At 63.6% G+C, this 21,124-nt stretch overlaps 1 protein-coding gene across 1 annotated transcript; it reads left to right on the top strand.

The window, feature by feature from the left end:
• The first annotated feature begins 139 nt into the window (after window positions 1-139).
• COL9A3 (collagen type IX alpha 3 chain) lies at window positions 140-21,109 on the top strand. Its single transcript, XM_060123636.1, has 32 exons — window positions 140-261; window positions 754-822; window positions 2,006-2,041; window positions 2,663-2,734; window positions 3,364-3,417; window positions 4,558-4,593; window positions 4,833-4,856; window positions 5,072-5,125; window positions 5,744-5,797; window positions 6,208-6,249; window positions 7,331-7,387; window positions 7,794-7,847; window positions 8,463-8,516; window positions 8,710-8,763; window positions 9,199-9,252; window positions 9,595-9,648; window positions 10,426-10,479; window positions 11,391-11,444; window positions 11,540-11,593; window positions 11,779-11,823; window positions 11,968-12,021; window positions 12,100-12,153; window positions 12,648-12,701; window positions 12,807-12,878; window positions 14,047-14,082; window positions 14,588-14,632; window positions 15,954-15,986; window positions 16,162-16,308; window positions 16,480-16,534; window positions 17,039-17,221; window positions 19,402-19,479; window positions 20,301-21,109. Exons 1-32 carry the CDS (start codon window positions 184-186, stop codon window positions 20,489-20,491), a joined length of 2,055 nt encoding a protein of 684 aa, XP_059979619.1. The 5' UTR covers window positions 140-183; the 3' UTR covers window positions 20,492-21,109.
• Window positions 21,110-21,124: the final 15 nt, after the last annotated feature.

The following is a 21,124-nucleotide window of genomic DNA, read 5'->3' as shown; positions in this document are numbered from 1 at the left end:
CGGCAGGGAGGCGCGGGGCAGCGCAGAAGCCCCCGCCCACCCAGGTGGGCCCAGCTGAATGGGGGGCTTGTGTGAGGGCCAGTGGGGCGGGAACTGGCGTCCAGCCCACCGGCAGCCCCGCCCGCCGAGCCGAGCTCAGGCCGCTGCCACCCCGCCGGCTCCGCTCAGAGCGTGTGTGCAGCCATGGCCGGAGCCGCCGCTCTGGCCCTGCTCCTGCTTGGGCAGCTGCTGGCCGCCACCGTGACCGTGACCGGGGCGCAGGTGAGCGCGGGACCCCGGTGCGCTGGGTTCGCCTTGGAAGGCGGCTGGGGTGGGGGTCCGTGGCTCTGAGGTCTGCGTTGAGCAGCACAGCCAGGGAATAAGCTCCCCGCCTCGCCCCCGGGGGCAGCGAGGGAGCTGGGGAGCCCGGGGCCCCGGGGACGGCGGGCACAGTCCTGTCGCCCCATAGCTTCCTCGCCATCCCCCGGCTAGCCTCCACGGACGCCGGGACACCTCGGAGATGCGCGCAGGGCCTGCCCCTCCTCACCAGGCAGGGTCCGGTGCCAGCGCTGTCTCCACCAGAGAGATACAAAGTGGCCTTTGTTGCTTGCGGGGCTCAGCCCCCACGCAGCCCCTCCTGCCCAGGCGAGGTGGCAGGGGACCCTGCCAAGGCCCTGGACAGGCCCTAGCTCTCCTCCAACCAGGGGGACCCCCCGCCCCCGCCAGCGGGAGAGAGTGAGATTGCAGCTGCCTGATGACATTTCTCCATTTCAGAAAGTGGGACCTCGAGGCCCCCCCGGCCCCCGAGGACCACCTGGGAAGCCAGGCAAGGACGGCATTGATGTGAGTGTGTGGGCGGGGATGGCCGGGGAGCTTCTGTGGGGTTCTCGCTGCCGCCCCAACCTCCCTGAGCCCCAGTCCTGTTGGAGAGAAAGCTAACTGCACCTCCCAGGGCTGGGGCGATGAGCCAGCGCCCCTGTGGGGAGTGAAACGGGACAAAGACGATCCTTGTTCCTTCTCGGGGCGGACCCCCCGGGGACTGCCTCCCCAGGACAGGGGCGGGTGGCTCCATGGTGCTCTTGGGGCTGGAGGTGTGGGCACTGGGTGTGTGTCTCTGGGTCCCCAGAGGGGTCTGCACTCCTCTTTTCTGGGGGTAAAGCTGTCCCCCTGGGTGGGTCTCGTTGGCGGCTACTAGAGGCTGGAGCCAGCCTTAGAGGGGCTGGGGGCTGGCTCTGCCCCGGAAGTGGCCTCCTCCAAGGGCGCCCCCGCCTAGGCGTGGCCGAAGCTGTGTGGGAGGCAGATGAGACCCTGAAGGCTGCCCCCAGGACCCGGCGGGCTGAGAGCCCCCGACTCAGCCACGTCCGAGAGTCAGGGCCCTCCAGGCCTGTCCTCACCAGTATTGTTCCCTGGGTAGAACCTGCCTCCTTCTGAGTCCCCAGGGCCCTGCCTGGCCCTTGATGGTCCTGAGTCTCCCTCCCGCCACCCCACCCGCAGAGCCGTCGCTCAGTGTGGCTGTATGGGGCCCTGGACCCAGGTGGCCTCCCCTCCTGGTGGGGCTGGGCACTTGGCGCCCCAGGGCTCCCCAGTCGTTCCCTCTGGGGACGTTTCCACTTAAAGCCTGGCCTGAAAGCCTCGGGGGGAAGATTTCAGAGCCGGTGGCCGTCAGGGTGGAGAGGGTGCCACGGTGCCTTCCCGGCCCTCTGTGTGTCTGGAGGCTGCCACCTCCCACCGGGTTTCTGGAGTTTCTCAGGCAGGCGGAGAGGTGGGGCTTCATGACGCCTCCCACCGTTCCTGGGGTGTCCCTGTGCCCTCAAAGTGGGCTCAAATCCCCAGTCTGTCCAGCTCACCCCTCTCCCCACCACCTGCCTCTGCACCTGGCCCTAGAGGGGAGGTGCCTACAGGTGTGGATGATGGGGTGAGGGGCTCCATCCTGCCTCCTGGGGCCTCCTCTGGGGCCCAGCTCTGCTCCCCTGGGCGGAGCTTCCAGAGGACCCTTGGTCACGTGTGGGCGTCTCCCTCTCTGCAGGGAGAAGTTGGTCCTCCAGGGCTGCCTGGGCCCTTGGTGAGTGTCCTGGCTGCGGGGTGTGGGGGGTGGGGTGGGTGGGGTGGGGGGAGGAGGCCGCCTTCTAGTCTGGAGGGGACGGGTGGGCCTAGAGCAGGGGGGTCACTGACACCCCTTCCCACCATGCTGGGCCCCGGGTTGCCAAAGGGCGGCCTTGGAGCAGGGGCAGAGCGGGAAGAGGTGGGAGGGGCGTGGGTGGGACCCAGTGAGTCTCCGCAAGTGCTGGCAGGTCAGGGAAGAGGTCCGTACAGACCTGCACATCCAGCCCGCCAGAGGTCCCACAAGTGAGCCGTCCTGGAGCCGTTCAGGCCCTGGACTTGAGGGTCCCGGGCTCACGGAGGGGCCCACAGAGGGGCCCACTGGCCCTTAGCTGGGGAGGCCAAAGCGTCTGGGTGAGTGTCCTCCAGATGTGACCGAAGGAGGGTAGAGGGGCAGCTGGAGGGGTAAGGCCTCCTGGGGCCAGCAAGGGGTGGGCAGGGCAGCAGGAGGGCTGGGGCTCTGGTGAAGAGGGGCCCCTCTAGGGCTGCTAGGTCGTGCCCCGCTGGAGGACACTCTTCTCCCTGGTGAAGCCCAAGGCTCTGGCTGGAGCTTTGCTCACACCTCTGCCCTTTCCCTCCACAGGGACCGAAAGGGGCCCCGGGGAAGCCAGGGAAACCAGGAGAAGCCGGGATGCCGGGACTGCCTGGTGTGGATGTGAGTGTGCCGGCCCCTCCTTCTCCTCCCACGAGCCCCCCACTCCCCTCCCAGCCTGGATGGGTTCCATCCCAGCGCCCAGGAGTCAGATTTAATTGCTGTTTTCCAACTGGGCCAGCTCAAGCAGGAAAGCCAGGCCCAAGAGTGTCTCCGGATGTCCCCCGGCAGGGTCCCTTGGCCTTCGTCCCATGCCTGTTAGTGTCTGGCCCCGTCTGCCAGACGCCAGCGCCAGCGCACAGGCGAGGTGGAAGTCCCGCCAGCTCTGGCTTCTCTGGGAACAAAGGCCCATTATCCAGACCCCTCCGAGCCCCAGGGTGCCTGCGTCAGGGGCTCCTCGGGAGCTTAAGGCCTGGCCCCAGGCCCGGGGGCTTCGCATGCACTGGAGGGGATGTCAGAGGGGAACTCTCCTGCCCGTTGGGCTTGCCCACTCCGGCAGGTGCTCCAGCCGCTGGCTTCCCACCAGGGGGCGGTGGGTGGGGCCAGAGGGGAAGGTGCCCGGCCCGAGGGTCTTTCCGGCCTCTCTCGACCGACCGGCTTTAGTTAGGGTGGGGCCCACGCCTGCTTCTTCCCCGAGAGGGCACGTCCTTCCCATGTGAACCCTCCATCCCTCTTTCCACCTCCCTCCCCAGGGTCTGACCGGGCACGATGGACCCCCTGGACCCAAGGGCGCCCCCGGAGAACGGGTAAGGCAGGCACCGCGTCCAGTGGCTTCAGCTCAGGGGCGAGGTCCCAGCCAGGGGCGGCCAGGCTGAGCACCACCTGTCCACAGGGTGTGGGTTCTGAGGGCAGCTGCTGTGACTGCACTGGCTGGGCCCCGCCCCTGCCATGGGGTGGAAGGGGGCTGGAGGGCATGAGGACACAGGGTGATGAGTGCCCCCCCGCCCCCTCTGGTCAGAGCTGTCCCAGCCCTCAGACCGTGCTGCGGGGGCTGGTATGGTTGGGGCGTGAGCGGCCCCACATGCCCTCCTCCTCCTCTGGTGAGCTGCTGCCCCTCTCTCTGTGCCCACCCTAGGGGCCCACGGTCACCCAGCCTGTCCCCCGAGTCTGACCATTGTTCACCAAAACCCCCTTTCTGACCAACCAACTCCTCTCGTGGCTCCAAGTGCAAAGCTGAGACCGACAACTCCCTCCCTGTCCCCCTTCGAGAAGTGACTGTCCCCCAGCCCTGGGGTGCAGAGGGCAGGGGGGCTGTGATGGGGGGAAGGCGCCAGGACACAGCCCTGCCTTTGGGAACTGGGCTGTAGGAGTGTTCTGAGTGGGAAACAAGGAAGAGAGTGGCTGCCTGCAGCCGTCAGGTCCTTTGATGTTTCCAAGGACGTGGGGGAGTGGGGGAAAGTGGGGGAAGGGAGGAGGGGGGACTAGCTCCAGGCTTTCTGCGGGGAGCCTGGGCCACAGGAGGGGAAGGGCCTCCTGAACAAGGGCCTCATTCTTGGGATGCAAGGCAGCAAGAGGACCAGGAGGGTGCTGGGCGGACGGGCAGGCCACCAGCTGCTGGAGGTTTGGGGCTTCCTACTGTGGACCAAGGAGTCCGGAGGGCTTCCTGGAGGAGCCGGGCATCAGGCTATGCTGTGTGGCTCAGGTCACACCTGGCATGTGCCTTCCTGGTGGCCTGCAGTAGGAGGCTTTTCCTCAGGACTGCTGGTAAAGGACCAGTCCCAGGCCCCTGGGACATCAGAGGTCCCCCCCACCCCCTGTCGGTCTTCTATAAAACAAGAACCCCTTCCTCAGGGGAGATGGACTTGAGAGGGAAGGGGACAGGTTTGCAAACATAGGCGACGGTGCCTGGGCCCAGCCCACCCCTGACGCCCCCTTTCGTTCCACAGGGAAGTCTGGGACCCCCAGGGCCACCTGGGCTGGGGGTGAGTACTGTCTTCTCCTCCTGGTGGGAGTTTGAGGGGCCCCAAAATGCCACGTCTGCTGCCCCTCTGCAGCTTCTCCTGGGGGCTGGTCCCTGGGCTGGGGGCCTAGGTGCTATCTGGGCTGTGCCTTCTCATCCCCAGCAACTCACCTGACAGCTCAGGGGGACGGGGGGGGGGGGCGGTGCTGGGCGACCTCCTCCCGTCCCAAGCAAGCTCTGACCCCATGCTTGGCATTGCAGGGCAAAGGCCTCCCTGGACCCCCCGTGAGTACTGATAACCCTCGTGCCCCCCCCCACCCCCGAGCATGCCCGCCACACCCCGAGCCAACATGGCGACCAGGTCCCAGACCAGGACTGGGGCTGGGGGGAAAGGGCAGGCTGGCCCTGTGTAGGGATATGGGAGCCTGGTCTGGACTCCCCGGGGATCCTCAGAGCTCCTTGGGTGCAGACCCCCATCTCTCACTTCTTACCTCCCCCAGGGAGAGGCAGGGGTGAGCGGCATCCCAGGCGGAATTGGCCTCCGGGGTCCCCCGGTGAGTGTCTGCCAGGACTCCCCAAATGCAACCATGGGGGGGGGCCTCCCCGCTTTCCTTCCCTTTTCCCTCCCCCGTCGCCGCCTCCCTGTGCTCCTCCTCTCCCTCCCCCTCGCCCTCTTTTTTAAAAATTATTTTATTTATTTATTTATTTCTGGCTGCATTGGGTCTTCGTTGCTGCGCGCGGCCTTTCTCTAGTAGCGGGGAGCGGGGGCTACTCTTCGTTGCGGTGCGCGGGCTTCTGACTGCGGTGGCTTCTCTTGTTGCAGAGCACGAGCTCTAGGCGCGCAGGCCCAGTAGTTGTGGCGCACGGGCTTTGTTGCTCCGCGGCATGTGGGATCTTCCCGGACCAGGGTTTGAACCCGTGTCCCCTGCATTGGCAGGCAGATTCTTAACCACTGCGCCAGGGAAGCCCCCCCTCGCCCTCTTTCTTGGTGGGCCTTCGTGGCTGACACCCAGGACAGGGCAGCGCAGACCTCAGGACGTGCGGGGCTGGGGCGGGCCAGCACGGCAACACTGGGGGTGCCCCCATAGGGGCATCTTCTCTCTGGAAGTCGCGGGGCCCCTCACTCAGGTCGGGGCTGGCCCTGCTCCGTCTAAGCCATCATCCCCCCACAGGGACCCTCTGGACTTCCAGGCCTCCCTGGCCCCCCGGGACCTCCCGGCCCCCCTGTGAGTACTGGGTGGGGTTCTAGAGCCTCTCAGGAGAAGTCCCAGGCGTGACGACTGCTTGGTGGGCTTGCCTCCCTGTCCCCAGGGTGCCCGTCCTCAGGCCCCCCACGCCCCCAGCCCCAGCTCCCATGTCCACGTCGAGAGTCCTGGCCACACCCCAGACGTGAGCCAAGTCCAGGCCGGATCTGTGCGCCCAGCTGACCCAGGGCTAGTGAGGCTCAGGCCTGGTGGCCACCCCGCCCCAAGGGCAGGTGGTTTCTGTCATTGTCACATGCCCTGCAAGGGGGGGGACCAGCAGTACCTGGCACTGGCCATGGGGGGATGAAGGGCCCCTGAGTCCCCTGGAGGTCTTGAGTGGGCGGGGGGAGGGAAGGGGGGGCCACGTCAAAGCTGGCGTCTCTCTGTTCCAGGGTCGCCCAGGGGTCCTTCCCGAAGGAGTTACTGACCTTCAGGTGGGCATGTGCTGTCTTTGTGAAGCCCTTTGTCGGGGTGCCTGTCTTGGTGGGAGGGGCCCGTCTGGAGAGCACAGGGAGGCAGGGATGGGGGCCCCTAGGGACGGGTTCAGTGCCGGCGGCACCAGCTCTGGGTACGGTCCCCCCTGAGCTGCCCCTCCCCGCCTCACCGGTCTACCCTGGCATGCGCAGCAGCACGGACTGAAGTCAATTTAAGCAGAATCACGTGTCGCCCCGCCCCGCCCCTCGGCACGGAGAGCGTGGCTGCGCTGGGGGCGCGGACGGGAGGTTTCCCCGTCACAGAAGCTTCCAGCCCGGAGTCTGGGACCCGCTTTTGGTTGTTGAGCTGTGCCTCCCGTCAGAAGAAAACAGTGACTTTGGAGGCCTGGGGCCTGTGGGCTTCGTTTGCACAGCTGCTCGTGGGCCAGGCCAGCACCCGGCCTCCTCCTCGGAGCGGCTGGAAGTTATTAAAGGGAGAGCCTGGCCCAGCCCGCTTGCCCACAGGGGCCCCTGCTGCCCTTCTCTCCCCAGCCCATGTCCCGAGTGCTTGACGGTTGGTGTTCTAAGGGAGGGTTTGGGGGTCTTCTGGAAAGAGGAGGACACTGGCTCTGTACCAGAGCAGCTGTGGAATGATCCAGACACCCCCATGCCGCCCCTGGGCTCGCCGAGCCCCCAGGTGTGGAGCATGCGGCCTGTGCCCGAGGACCACGTGTCCCTCCCCGAGGCCCCTCTGGCGCCGAGGGGACCCCTGAGCAGAGCTGGCTGCAGAGCCGGGCGCGTGATAAAGGCCCCTTTGTGCAGCCGGCGGCCATGACGCTGAATAGCTGCTTTGAACCTGCGCTGGGGCTGAGACATCGGAGCCGGCTATGAGGGGCCGGCGGCCGCGCTCTGGCTCTGCGGCCCCTCACCGCGCCCCACGGTGGCCCTGAATGAGGCCCTGTCTGGGCTCCCCAGGAGGCCCCCATGTGGCCCGAGCTCCCCTTCACCCACCCCAAATGGCCCACCTCCGGGCCCCTGGGTTCTGACCTCAGCGCTGCCCCAGGTTTACTGGGAGGGGTCTGACCATTCTGCTTCCCAACAGTGCCCGGCCATCTGCCCGCCAGGCCCACCGGGGCCCCCAGGAATGCCAGGGTTCAAGGTGAGCGGCCACTGAGGGTTGACTCAGACCCCAGCTCACCTTCACACCCTAGGAGGCGGCGGGGCCCCCGTGTGGGCGGAGGTCCGGGGGGAGGTGGGCGTCCAGAAAGCCTGCCCTGGTTGCAGGATTGTTGCGGGAAGCAAGGCGGGCTGGCCCCTGCCCTGCTGGGGGACCTCGCTCTGTCCCTGTCCCCCTTCACCTCGGTGACCCGCTGGGGACTGGGGGGGGCATTGAGAGAGGGCGTGGGGGAAGGCTGGCCTCAGGCCCCCAGCCCCCTTCCCTGGCCCAGCCCTTCTCCTCCCAACCGGGCCTCTGTTTCCCCAGCTGGGCTGGTGGGCCAGGCAGGCCTTAACTGGCTCAGGGCCGCTTGTGGGGTCTGTACCGTCCACCCGCCGCTGTCTTTCAGGGACCCACCGGCTACAAAGGGGAGCAAGGAGAAGTCGGCAAGGATGGCGAGAAGGTGAAGGCGGCTGGCGGCTGGGTGGCGCCCGGGGGTGGCTGGGAGGCACAGGCACTTGGGGGCGTGGGGGCTGGGTCTCTGGCAGGGCTGGGGGGGTGTGAGGACGTGCTGGCTGCATCTCGGTGCCCTCTGACGGAGCCGCTTCTGTGCACGCCTCCCCTCGGGGCCTGGCTCTTAGAGGCGGGTGATTTGGGGCAGGGTCTCTGGACAGAGCCCGCAACACCTGGCCTCACACGGAAGCTCCCTGAGCTTGGGCGGGCCCGCTGCGGGCTGGAGAAGGTGGGCCTCAGCCCGAAGTGGCCCCCAGTAGTCCCTGCCACTGCCCTGGAGGGCATCTGGGCATCCTCACCCACAGGCTGCGGGCGACGCTGGGTGCCCTCTAGCGCGGTGCGAGCCGCCAGACTGCCGTGTGAGCAGCAGAGGGGCTGGCCGCTGCCAGGAGGAGGTGTCTGGGGAGGGCGGGGGAGGACACGGGGCCACCCCTCTGGGCCTTGGGGGCTCAGCTCTGAAGTGGGGCGATGCCCCGCATGGCAAGGGCTCTGGCAGCGGGGTGGGGCCGTGGGCTCGGAGAGGTGGGGGAGAGCTCGGGGCTGACGCCACCCATCTGTCCCGCAGGGTGACCCCGGCCCCCCCGGGCCCCCTGGCATCCCAGGCACCGTGGGGCTGCAGGTGAGTAAGGGGGGTGTTGGACAGGTGAGGATGTGGGGTGGGGACAGTCCACCAACTCCCAGGACGGGAATCAGGTGCGGGTCCTGAGGCAGGGTTTTGGGGAATATACCAGAGCCCTTCAGCAGCTCCTGGGAGGTGTGCGGTCCCGGGGGCTGCCGACCCAGGCCCTGCAGCTCCAGCTCTCTCCCTGCAGGGTCCACGGGGCCTACAAGGGTTTCCAGGGCCACTAGGACCCCCCGGGGACCGGGTAAGTCCACCAGCCCCCCGCTGCCTGGCCCTTGAGGGACTGTGGGCCAGCCCGAGGTCAAGAGGTGGCTGGGGGGCCACCTCCAGACGTTAGATGGGCCCCTTGAGCATGGGTCCTCACCAGCGGCCACAGGTGGCCTGTGTGACCGCAGCCCTCTGGGCCTCCACTCACTGGATGTTTCCCAAAACCGGGGCCTGTGAAGGCTTTTGTGGCTTGGGCCCAAAGGGAATGGGAGAGGCAAACGGGACAGCAGGGGAGGCCTTGGCAAATGTGGGAGGGGGAGGGGCTTGGGGACCACTGTGGGGATGACGGGGGAGGGGCCTGCTGGGGGGCTTGGGAGGGGGCTCCCGGCCGGCCTCTCCAGATGGAGCCGGGTGCTGGGGGATGCTGCCCAGGCTTCAGAGGAGAGGCTCAGGTGCCCCTTCTCCTCCACAGGGTCCCATCGGATTCCGAGGGCCCCCCGGGATCCCAGGAGCCCCTGGGAAAGTGGTACGTGTGTCTGGGGGTGGGGGGTGGTCCCGTGCAGGCCCAGGCTCTCTTCTCTCTTGCTCACTCTGACGCCTCCCCCAGCCCCACTGGGCTGCCCATCCCGTGGGCACACCTGGGGGGAATCACATGTGGCACACCTGGGCAGGTACCAGTGGACACACCTGGGGGGAGGGGGCGAGTCCAGAGTCAGCCCGTCCTTCGTGGGAGATTTGCGTTCTCTCTTTCCAGACATGAGGTGAGGTGTGGTGAGTGTCCCTCTGACCTCTGTGACCCTCAGCATCGTCACCCTGCTCTCCCACTTTCTTGAGTTAACTCTCTCCCTGTCCCCCCTTGTCATTGCAGGGTGACAGAGGCGAGAGGGGCCCAGAGGGGTTGCGCGGCCCCAAGGGCGACCTCGTAAGTGAGAGAGCCTGTGTTCTCTGGGTCCTTCCTTGGGATAACCTGATCCACAGGGCGGGTGGGTGGTGGTGGGGGATGGACGGTAAGTCCAGGGAGGCGAGGGGCAGCTGCCCTCTCCTGCGGGTGGGGGGGAGCCGCTGGACAGTGCCGAGCTGGGCCTGGGGGTCCCAGCCCTCCCCCTGCCCAGGCAGCTCCCCCAGGAGTCCCCCGGCCTTGTTGCCCCCGTGGCTCCTTGAAGCTACTGTCACCTCGGCAACGCCTCTCCGGAGCAGCAGGGCAGGGTCCGGAGGACCACACTTCTGAGTGCGCACCCTGGCCCCTGACATCCGTCAAGAGGCCCCGGGCGGTGGGGCCTGACCTTGGGCCGAGGATGCCCAGCTGTGAGAGGCAGTAACAGAGAAAACGACTCTCGGGTTAAGCAGAACATAAGTGAAGCTGAGAGATAATTCAGCACCTCACGGAATGAAGTGACCGTCTCTGCACCAATCCCGTCTTCCCCCGGCCTGAGCCTAGCGGCCGGAGGTCCAGGAGGCGGCCATGTGATGCCGCCGCATCCACGGGGTCCTCAGCTCCCGGGGTGACGGGCCTTTTCCCCTGGGGTTGGACCCAGCCTACACAGCTGTCCCCAGCCCAAGCTCAACACCTAGAAAGTGGTGTGCACGGCACGCCTAAGGCTCCCGGGCCTACCTCCCCGCCCCCCTCCCCGGACCTAGTGAGGTATCTGGAAGGAGCAGTCCCGATGGGCCTAACTGCGGTCCCTTGCCTGTCTTTCAGGGCAGGCCTGGTCCTAAAGGCGTCCCTGGCATGTCCGGGCTGGTCGGAGAGCCGGTGAGTGCCCGTGGATGCCAGCATAGGGGCGGAGGGGGCTCTGCCGGCCCCTTGCTCCCTGCCCTTTGCACCTGCTTCCCCGGGAGAGTCATTCTCCTCCCACGGCCCTGGGCTATACTTGGGCCACCTGCGCGGGCCACTGGCCCTCCCTTGTTTCGCTCTGCTGTCGCCTTCTGGAAATGCCTAATTTGTGGGTGAAGGGCCCGCACGCTTGCATTTTGCCAGAGGCCACGGAATCTTTTGCCGTCTAGACCACACAGAGGTAGAGGGTCTCGGGCTGGGCTCATCTGCATTCCAGGGGGACTGGGTGGCACAGGTGGGGGGCATTCTGAGGGTCCTGAGCACTGGCCCTCCCCACCTGTGCCCCCTCATCCCTGCTATGTGCCCATGCCCAGCCCAGACCCCCACTTCCTCCTGGTCCCCTCCCCATCCTGGCCCTAGAGGATGGGCCCCTGGGAGGCCACCTGGGGTAGCACAGCCTGGCAGTGGGAGGCTGAAGGAGGGGAGGGAGGGACCCCAGCTGCTCTCCTGGCACCTTCCCAGCACACGGCTGTGTCTGAGATTCCAAAATTAGTCAAGCCTCTAGGATTCGGCAGGCCTGAGCCCAAATCCTGGCTCCCAAGCCTCAGTTTCCCCGTCCATAAAGTGGGCACAGCAGAACTTCCCTGGGGCACATGAAGAGTCTGGGCGGACGCGGGACGCGGGGGGCAGCGTGTGGTCTGGGTGCATCCTCACCGCCCTCATCTGCACCATCGGAGGGCAGCACAGGTTACTACCTGCCCCCTGAGCCCAGGAGGGCAGACCTAGTGCAGGGGGCTGGGGAAGGGGGGGGCTGGGGAAGGGAGGGGCTGGTCGGCGTGATCTGGAGGGTGACCAGACCCACTGGGCCTCACGCCATCCACTGTCCCCAGGGCATGCCGGGCAAGGATGGCCGGGACGGTGTGCTGGGACTCGATGGCGAGAAGGTTGGTACTGGCTGGCGCTCTGCAGGGGAGGAGGGGTCTGCAGGGAGTTCAGCCTCCAGGGCCTCAGCACCCCATGTCCCCCCAAACTCCCACAGGGAGAAGCTGGTCGCAATGGTGCCCCGGGAGAGAAGGGTCCCAATGGGCTGCCGGTGAGTGCATGGGGCTCCTGCCATGGCCCCAGGGACAATGTCAGTGGTCTCCTCCCGTGGGTTCCTGAGTGGGGGCGCCTGCAGGGGGCTGTGCATCAAGGCCGGGGAGGCTGCAGGAGCCCCTCACCCTTGGGGGGTGCTCTGCCTCTGGTCTTGTATGCTGACCTCTGACCTCTGACCTGCAGGGTCTCCCTGGACGAGCAGGGTCCAAGGGTGAGAAAGGAGAACCGGTAGGTGGCTTCTTTCTTCTGGGGAGGGGAGCGGGGAGGGGAGGGGAGGCGGAGGGGGAAAGGGGGAAGCGGGTAGGCCGCAGCCTGGATCCTGGGCAGAGGGATGTGGGCGGAGCTCACGCAGGGCTCCCCCCTCCCCTGCAGGGCAGAGCTGGAGAGCTGGGCGAGGCTGGCCCCTCAGGAGAGCCCGGTGTCCCCGTGAGTATCTGCAGCCCTCACCCCCAACCCGTGTGCGCGGACCCCGCTGACACCCTCTGTCCCCCTCCCCGAGTGTAGGGAGACGTTGGCGTGCCCGGGGAGCGTGGCGAGGCTGGCCACAGGGGCTCAGCGGTGAGTCGGGGGAATGAAGCCTGGGGTGGGGGTGGGCCTGGAGCCACAGCCGAGGGGCCCCCTTTTCTGTGTGGGCTGCGGTGGCATTCTGGGTGCATGAAGGGGCTGAGCCTGTGAAAGCTGAGACACGGTGGTGGCCAGGCTCGAGCTGTCCTGTCCTTGAGACCTCTGTGCTGAGGAAGCAAAGTCCCAGCACCCAGCCGGCCGAGGGAGCACCCACCTGGGGCCTGGGAGGTGTGGTGGAAGCACCCCGCCTCTCAGCCCCACCATAGACCAAGATAAGGAAGACATCGGCATCGGTGCCCCACGCCAAGTCCGACTGACGCACGGGGCCCGAGGGCATGCCTGACCTCTGCGACCCCCAGCTGCCCCCCAGGATCCCTCCCACCTCTTTCCCCAGTAACTGGGCCAGATGGCTGGGGACCAGCTCCTGTGTCTGCCCAGCCCCTGCGGGGGAGGCGGAGCTGGATTCACACTCTCTGTCTGTCTTTCAGGGGGCTCTGGGCCCGCAAGGCCCCCCCGGAGCCCCTGGTGTCCGCGGTTTCCAGGTGGGTGAGGTCTGCGCCCAGGGAGCCCAGGTGGGCCAGCCGGGCTGGGGAGGGGCCTCCACTGGGCTCCCTGTGGGGGCTGACGCGCTGCGTCCTTGTCTGTAGGGCCGGAAGGGCAGCATGGGAGACCCTGGCCTGCCCGGCCCTCAAGGCCTCCGAGGCGGCATGGGCGACCGGGTAAGTGGCTGTCCTAGCAGGGGTGTCCTGCTCCTGCACCCCACCCACAGTCCCACGGGACACACAGCGGCGCCACGTCAGCGGCCCCCAGAGGCACCTCACACCATGGGTGCGCAGTAGTCGGGCACTGTGGGTGTCCCTATTGTCCCATGATATTTGGGACACAGAGGGCCCCAGTCTGGGTGACCGGGGGCCCCGGGAGGAGGCTGTGGGCTGTGTCTGGGCTCCGGCCTAGCCGCGCTACACCAGGTCCCAGGGGAACCTCGGGTGCCTTCCTTGGCCGTCCGTCCACCTGCTGGCAGTGACAGGACCCAGGAGCTGCCATCTCTGGCGCCCCTTCATCCCGGGCTTGGTGGGCCACAGAAACCACGGCCTGGGGCTGGGACAGTGGGCCCTTCCTCAGCCTTCAGGCCAGAAATGCCAGGGGTCAGGGGCATGCCAAGGGCACCAGGGCCTCCAAGAGGTAGAGAGAGAGGCCCTGGACACTGCACCCGTCCCCGTGGGGGCGAGGGGCCGGTTACTGTATCCCCTGCCACCCCGGTCACCCTCGCCTGCACTTTGAGGTCACAGGGAAGTTTCCCTCTCTGGACCCTTTGGGCGGGTTCTTCCTCGCGCTGCCATCTGCGCCGATGGACAGTTTTTATTTTAGCATTTTAGGGGTGATTGTGGCAGTTCCCAGACAGGCCCCAATCCCGCAGCCCCCCGGGAAGGTGATCCCCGATCCCGCAGCCCCCTGGGAAGGTGATCCCTAACCTGCAGTCCCCCGGGAAGGTGATCCCCAATCCCGCAGTCCCCCGGGAAGGGGATCCACACGAGCTTGGGCTCTGACTCGGCAGCTCGCGGCGGGAAGCTGCCCTGGGATCGTGTGAGTGCAAACGCCGCACGATCCAATATTTTCCGGCGGTGCCGAGCCCAGAGGCCTTGCTGTCCGGCAGCAGGGCCCGTGAAACAAGCGTGCACCCCACGTGGGGCGAGGCTTCGAGCCCCTAAAAAGATGAGGGCTCCACAGGAGGATCCAGCACACGTAGGGGCCAGGATGCCAAACGTCCAGGAAGGAGGCTGTTTCCACAGCAGCCCGGGTGCCCCCAGCTCGTCCTGGCTCCACAGCGGGTACGGGTCGCCCAGGGATCCCTGTGGTTTCTTTAACGCTGAGCCTTTCTCTGCCCAGGGCTCGGGAGGAGCTGCAGGCCCAAAGGGCGACCAGGTGAGCGACCGGTGGTCAGGTCAGCTGTGGGCTGCCCTTTGTCTTCAGGGCTGGGGGGCATCCTTCTCATCTCTCCCATCTCCCTCCCTCTCCCGCCGCGCCCCCCAGGCTGACAACTCTGGGCACCCAGCCGGACCCGGGACCAGTTGGCTCCTGGGTACAACGGGGGACGCCTGTGGCCTGGGCGGCTCCTCTGGGACCCTCAGAGTGGGGCGTGTTCCCTGCTGGCCATCTGGGTTCCAGGAGCAGATTAGAAAAGTGTTTGTTCTCCAGGCAGCACCTTCTCTCTGGGGGGCCCAGGAGCAGGGGCGGGGGCGGTGGCGCAGCTCTGCTTCTGACCCCCCGGGAGCAGCAGGAGGACCTAGAAGAGGCTAAACCCACCCGAGGCTCTGCTTACTGTCTGCTTGGTGCCTGGGCCGGGGTCGGGGTCTTGGGCACCGGCTCCCACCATGGTTGGAGGACGGCAGCGTGGACAGTTCTGCAACCTTGAGCTGTGTCGTTTCAGGGCATCGCGGGCGCCGACGGCCTTCCTGGGGATAAAGGAGAACTGGTGAGTATGACTAAGTCGGCCTCACTTTCGACGACAGAGCTCGCCACGTTCGGGGTGGGGGCTGGGCAAGGGAAGCGTCTGCAGGTCCAGGCTGGGGCGGGCCGAGCTGAGGACCGAGGCGCAGGGGACGTCCTGGCTGCTGACTGGCCCCTAAGGCAGGAGGTGGCCCCAGGCCCGGCTCTGGGGTTTTCTACCCCCTCCTATGCCTCCAGCATGAACTAGCCAGCGTTGAGACTGAGCTACAGAAAGCGCTGCTTCCACGGAGCTAAACCTCAGGTCGAGTTTAGAATAAAAGCCTCACGGAGTGCGTCAACAGAGCCACACCTCGGGGCTGAATGAAACGGAACAGTCAGGGGGTTGGGGGATGAAGATCTTCGTGGCTCCCAGTGGTGAGGGTCTCCAGTTCTGTGACTGAGCCCTCCTCTGAGTCTAGAGGAGACGGGAAGGGCTCAGCCCCAGGGACCCTCGTCTCCAGCACAACCTTGTAGCCCAGAGCCAACTTTTCCCAGCTTGAGCTGAGACGGTCTCAGTCGTGTGCGCGAGTGTCGTTCATCTGGTGAATTCCTAGATGACCTTGACACATGGGACCCTGGGAACAGTCCCCCGACCTGCTCCATCCCTGCCTGCGAGGCGGGCAGTGCCCCTCACACTGTGCTCTCAGCGACTTACCACTCAGGCTGTCTGAGCTGAAAAGCCTGGCCCCTCCATCTCCCTCCGGCTTCGAGGGGGGCCACCAGCTGTGGCCTGGGCGGAGGCCGGTGGCATGGATGGATGAGTGGTCCTGGGCCGTCTGCTGTCTGGTTGGGGCCCAGTCCCTGTCCCCGTCCTGTCAGGCAGCCTCTTGAGGTCACAGCTGGAGAAGGGGGAGCCTTAGGCACAGAGACCCTCAGCTCTGCAGGAGGGAGGAGATATGGGGACATATGTGTATGTATAACTGATTCACTTTGTTATAAAGCAGAAACTAACACACCATTGTAAAGCAATTATACCCCAATAAAGATGTTAAAAAAGATAAAGAATGGGAACAAAGTACACATGGATGAGAAAAAGGACTATGCAGCTAGAACGCCCTTTAGCGAAAATAAGGTTAAAAACTCAGTAGCTATAATACAACCTCAGCGACATAAAACGAAACCGAGAATAAGAGGAGTGACCACTGTGGCCATTGTGACACCATCAAATGCAGCTCCAGGGAATGACTTGCTTTTCTCTTCCGTCCCCAACTAATAACCGGCTAGGCTGGTTCCTGGGGAAGTAATTCCCACCAACTAACAACACGCAAGTAATTAAAATGCACATCTTCCCTTCTGCTCTTTTGCAGGGTCCCAGTGGCCCTGTCGGACCCAAAGGAGAGGTGAGTGCCCGGTAGAGGCTGGCTCCTTGGGGCCCCCGGGCCAGCCCCGGGGCCCTGACGGCCGTGCAGATCTCAGAGGCCTGCTCTGGTCAGAAGTCAGGAAACTGTCAGCCCTTCTTCTCCCAGAGGGAGAAGCCCATGCCCTGACCCACCCCTTCCTGCTGTTTCCCTCTAGTCCGGCAGTCGAGGGGAGCTGGGTCCCAAGGGCATCCAGGGCCCCAATGGCACCGGCGGCATAGACGGCGTCCCGGGCCACCCTGGCCCCATGGGCCTCCAGGGCGTGCGAGGAGTGCCCGGCATTACTGGGAAACCCGGAGTCCCGGTACGTGTCCCTCTCTGGGGCCAGCGCTCACTGGTGTCGGGCTTTTCCTGGATTTAGATCAACTCTCTTCTAGATGATCAAGGTTACTTTGCAGAGTGTGATAGTGGGGGTGCCTCAAGGAGATGCCAGCGTGCCCCCCAATACGATGATGGGTTTTGGGGTGAATTCCAGGGCAAAGAAGCCAGCGAGCAGCACATCAGAGAGCTGTGTGTGGGGATGGTCAGCGGTGAGCGCCCTCTGTCCCGTCCCATCCCGCCCACGGCCCCGCCCCTGGAGCTGCAGCCCCTCCCACCCCCAGCCCCATCCTCGCCTTCACCCCATCCCCACGCAGCCTCACCCTCCACCACCTTCCAGCCAAGCCACGCTCCGGGCTGGCCTACCGCCCGCGGTCCTCGGGGTCTGCACTGGAGGGGGCCCCTCCCCGCAGGGTTCACCGCGGTGCCTGGTGCACGGGGCATGTTCTAAATGTCTGCTCGATGAAGTGGTCACAAGGGTCAAATAATCGTGCCCTTTCAGCTCTTTTGGCCTCTCCGAGTCATGAGCTCTTTAAGGAGCTCTAGGGCTGTGATTCACTCTTTGGGTCACCGAGGACTGGACAGCATTTAACATGTCTCCAAAGCGGTTAAAGCCCTTTTCAATCCATGAACAAACTTCGTTTGAAAGGCAGTATATTCGTGCTTTATGTAACACACTTCTGATGAACAGATGTCTGATCTCTGTTTTCCAAAAGAGCAAATCGCACAGCTAGCCGCGCACTTGAGGAAGCCCTTAGCACCAGGGTCCATCGGTCGGCCGGGTCCCGCTGGCCCCCCCGGCCCCCCGGGGCCCCCAGGCTCCATTGGTCACCCCGGGGCTCGAGGGCCCCCTGGATACCGCGGTCCCACCGGAGAGCTGGGAGACCCCGGACCCAGAGGTGAGTGCAGTCCACCCACCACGCGGCCACACGCCAGAGCCCCCAGCCAGTACCCCAACCATGACATCTACCCCCACCACGCAGAGAGGCTCCCCTGCGGGGACAGGGCGGGGGAAGAGACCCAGAGGGGAAATGGGCCCAGAGTCACCTGGCCTTCAGCCAGGGTCCTTCTGGCCTTGCCGATCCATGTCTGACACACACGTCTGAGCTGCCTGGGGGGGCCCCCTCCCCTCGCCTCCCCTCCCCTCCCTCTGGGTCCACGGGCTCATCTAGAAAAGCCCTGGGAGGTTGAGCCGTTGCTAGAAGCCGCCTCGGGTACAGCCCTTCATGCTTTCAGGCCCAGCTCAGTTAATTCCTTATTAAACCCACGGGTGTGACAACGTTTTTCAAAAAGTGATGGTTTTCTCAAATACCGTTAGAATAACATTTGGGGGAGGAGGGTTGAGAAGAATGTGAGGAATGAACGCGCAGGAGCCCCATTTGTACGTAACAGCACCTCCCTTCATGAAAACTGGCATGTGTGACCATTTCTGTGGCAAAAGTAAAAATTATAAATCAAAAATCCATTCTAAGGGCTGTAACGAACTCGGGACGAGTTGAAACGAGGTGAGAATCTGGATCCCACGCAGGGGTGCCACTGTAGGGATGCCTGGTGCCCAGACAGGGAGCTGTTGGCCACTAACCTCTTCCAACAAGGCCTTTAACACTTAGTTCATTTTACATTCTAACCGTTTGCCCCGCAGCCGGCCTGCCCCCAGGCAGCTAGCCTCACGGCCCCCGTTCAGGATTTAAATCGTGATTGCAATTTGTTCCAAACTTATTGACCAAATAATTTTCTGTTTCTGAAAAAGAGCTTAAGAAAAAAGTTTCCAAGGGAAACTTACTTCTGTGAGCTCCTTCTGTCCCCTGTGAGGTTAAGTTAAAATACCTCAGCAGACGAAAATGCTTCCAGAATTAGAGGTATCATTTCATTACTGTTAAGACGCCGGGAGATTGAATAGTTTCAACACTAGAGGGCAAACGTGTCAAATGCACCTTCTCACCCCGTCCCAAGTTTACCATCAGACGTCTCCCTGTTGTCTTGGAGACTGTCTGAGTTCTGCCCGTCCCTGGGCCATCTGTACCAGTACAGTCTGCGGGGGGGACGGCTGTCCTCAAAGAAAGACCAAACAAGGTTTTCTCTAAATAGGGATCTGAATGCCTTTAAGACTTTTGAAAATAAAATTCAAAAATAGCATTGATCACTTTATGGGGTCTCAGAAAAACGGCCCAGAATTCAGGGGAGGCCGCCGCCTCACGGCGCGGGGTCAGCGTGTTCCCTGGGGCGCCTGCCTCGGGGTGGGGATGACCGAAGGTTATTGTTTGAATTAAACGAGAATATATACTGTAGGTCTTCACGCAGAAGCCACTGTCAGGGCTGGGCTTCCATCTCCCCCCGGGGACCCAGCAGATGGGGGACCTGCTCTGGAGGCCGGGAAAGCCCAGGCCCCACGGGAGGCCCCGACTGCCCGGCCCAGGGGCTCCTGATCCTTTGCAGAAGGTGTGTTACCCTCTGCGATGGGAAAAGTGACAAACACCAACGGAAAGGAAACTGGTGTCACTGCTTTTACCATCAGGCAGGACAGACGGCGCCCAACAATGCTGCTCGCCTCACTGAGCGTCACTATGTTGACAAGAGGCTCAATTTTCCAAGAACATCACTCAGGATAAGCTGTCTGCGGCCAGCATCACACAAAGCACAGGCCGACAAGCGGGCCCTCGTAGCAGGGCCTCGGCTCCCCTCCCAGAGACCAAAACCAGCTGCAGGTGGAGGAGGAGAGAACACAATTCAGGGGACGTTTCGAAACACCTTAGATAATTTGTCAAAAATCACGTTGAACATAGGGCTACAGGGCAAACACTCAGCTGTTTCACAGGCATAAATATTGTGAACAAACTAAAGGTCCAGAAGTGCAGCTCTGAGGCTGGCGCGTCACGCGGGTGGGTGCATTCTGTCAAATCCCTCCAGCCCGACACTGCTGGGTGTCCTTTTCTAAACGTTTTTGATTCGGTAGACAGCTTAGGAAGCAGGCACCCAGCTTGTAGAAAGGCAGGACCGCACACTCGCCGGCAGCGGAAGTCTGTCTCTGAACCTGAATCGGGGCTTCTAAGCAAATGCGTGTGTCACTTGCCCTTGACAGGAAACCAGGGGGACAGAGGAGACAAAGGCCCAGCTGGCGAGGGCCTGGACGGGCCTGACGGAGACCAAGGGCTCCAAGGTATGAGGCCGCTGTCACCGACGTTACACAGGCACCTCTGGTGCCGAGCACGTCTCCCCTCTTCTGAGGGAACTTTTCTCCTGACGATGCACCCTTAAAGGCCAGGTTAGGGACTGTTTTAACGACCCTTTAATCAGATCGCCCTGTGTCTGTTTTAGTTCAGGAGTTTCAGTTAAATTCTATACAACTAAAGCCATCGAGTGTCTATTTCAGTTAAATTCGAACAGAATTTTCTCTTAAGTGACCCACACGTGCCCTGGATATTGGCACTTTCATGCTGAATATAAATACTTTGCCGAGAGGGAGGACGGCAGCCCCAGCCACGTTCCATCCCGAGCCTTCTCGGGGGCTGCCCCGGGGCCGCCGCATCGGCACACACGTCCCGGGAGCAAACACACACCTGTCGGCCCAGCTCCTTGCTCACTCCACCCCTCCCCGCACCCCCAGCTCCCGGTTTCTCCTCTGCCGTCCACCTGACCAGGTGCCCACCACCTGGGGGGACGGGGCTTTCTGTCTCACACCTAGTCCATTCCCACGCTTACCACCAGCATCGTCAGCATCCCCCTCACTCACCCCAGGCCCACTCCTCACATGGCGCCAGCTGACTCTTCTCAAGTCTGAGCTGCCCTGCTTAGGACAGAACCCAGACTCCTGCGCCCTGGCCTCTGCCCTCGTCCTTCTCCGGCCTGAGCGCGCCTCCCCTGGGCCCCTCCCAGAGTTAAGAAACGAGCTACAGAAACACAAGACTTGGGTTGGCTGAACGGACACACCACTGATGTCCTCTCTCTGTGTCTCCACTCACCTTCCTGGTGTGTCTCAAGGACCGCAAGGTGTGCCCGGTGTTGGCAAAGATGGCCGCGACGGGGCCCACGGAGAGCCTGGGCTCCCTGGTGATCCTGGCCTTCCCGGTGCTGTTGGCGCTCAGGGGACCCCCGGCATTTGCGACACCTCCGCCTGCCAAGGAGCCGTGATTGGAGGGGGCGGGGAAAAATCAGGTTCCAGGAGCTCCTAAAACACAACTTCAGGAAGCGAGTGAGGAAGCGATGCCGACTGAAGCAGCCAGCTGTGCCAGGGCCCCGCGGGGAGCAGCAGTGTCCTGGCATCAATGGTCGGAGACCGCCGTGCCGTCCAGCGAGGCCTGCCCCTCCTGTCCTCAGCGGCAGCGACTGGACACTTGGTCCCCGAGAGCATCCTTCATCGAGCTGCTGTCAAAGTGTTCTGTCTCTACGTGTATTTACAATGGTCCATTCGGCTGTAACATCATACCTCAGACCCAGGCCTATGTAATAAAATCATCAACCCAACATTTCAGACGGATCTCGGGTGCACACAGAGAAAGGTTTGTGCAATTTCACGAGAGAAAAAAATATTCAGCAACTTGTTTACATGGCATTTGTGTAAAGGCTAAGATATCATTTCAATAAAATGATATATGAAATCTTCAGATTAATGACTGGCCACAGTATTACAAACAAAATAAAGAATTTAATGTACAGTATCCCTTCCATACAAAGGTCTCGTCTGACTTACCTGCCTCCTTTGTGTACAAACGTTTAACTATCTCCCATTGACAGTATTTATTGCAAGTGACTGTACTGCACTAAGGTCTATTGGTATCTATTGTAACAAATAAAGCCACTCATTT

This window comes from Lagenorhynchus albirostris, chromosome 15, assembly GCF_949774975.1.
Source record: "Lagenorhynchus albirostris chromosome 15, mLagAlb1.1, whole genome shotgun sequence".
Lineage (NCBI taxonomy): Eukaryota > Metazoa > Chordata > Mammalia > Artiodactyla > Delphinidae > Lagenorhynchus > Lagenorhynchus albirostris.
The sequence above is the reverse complement of the archived record's forward strand: the minus strand, read 5'-3'. Positions and strand labels throughout refer to the sequence as shown.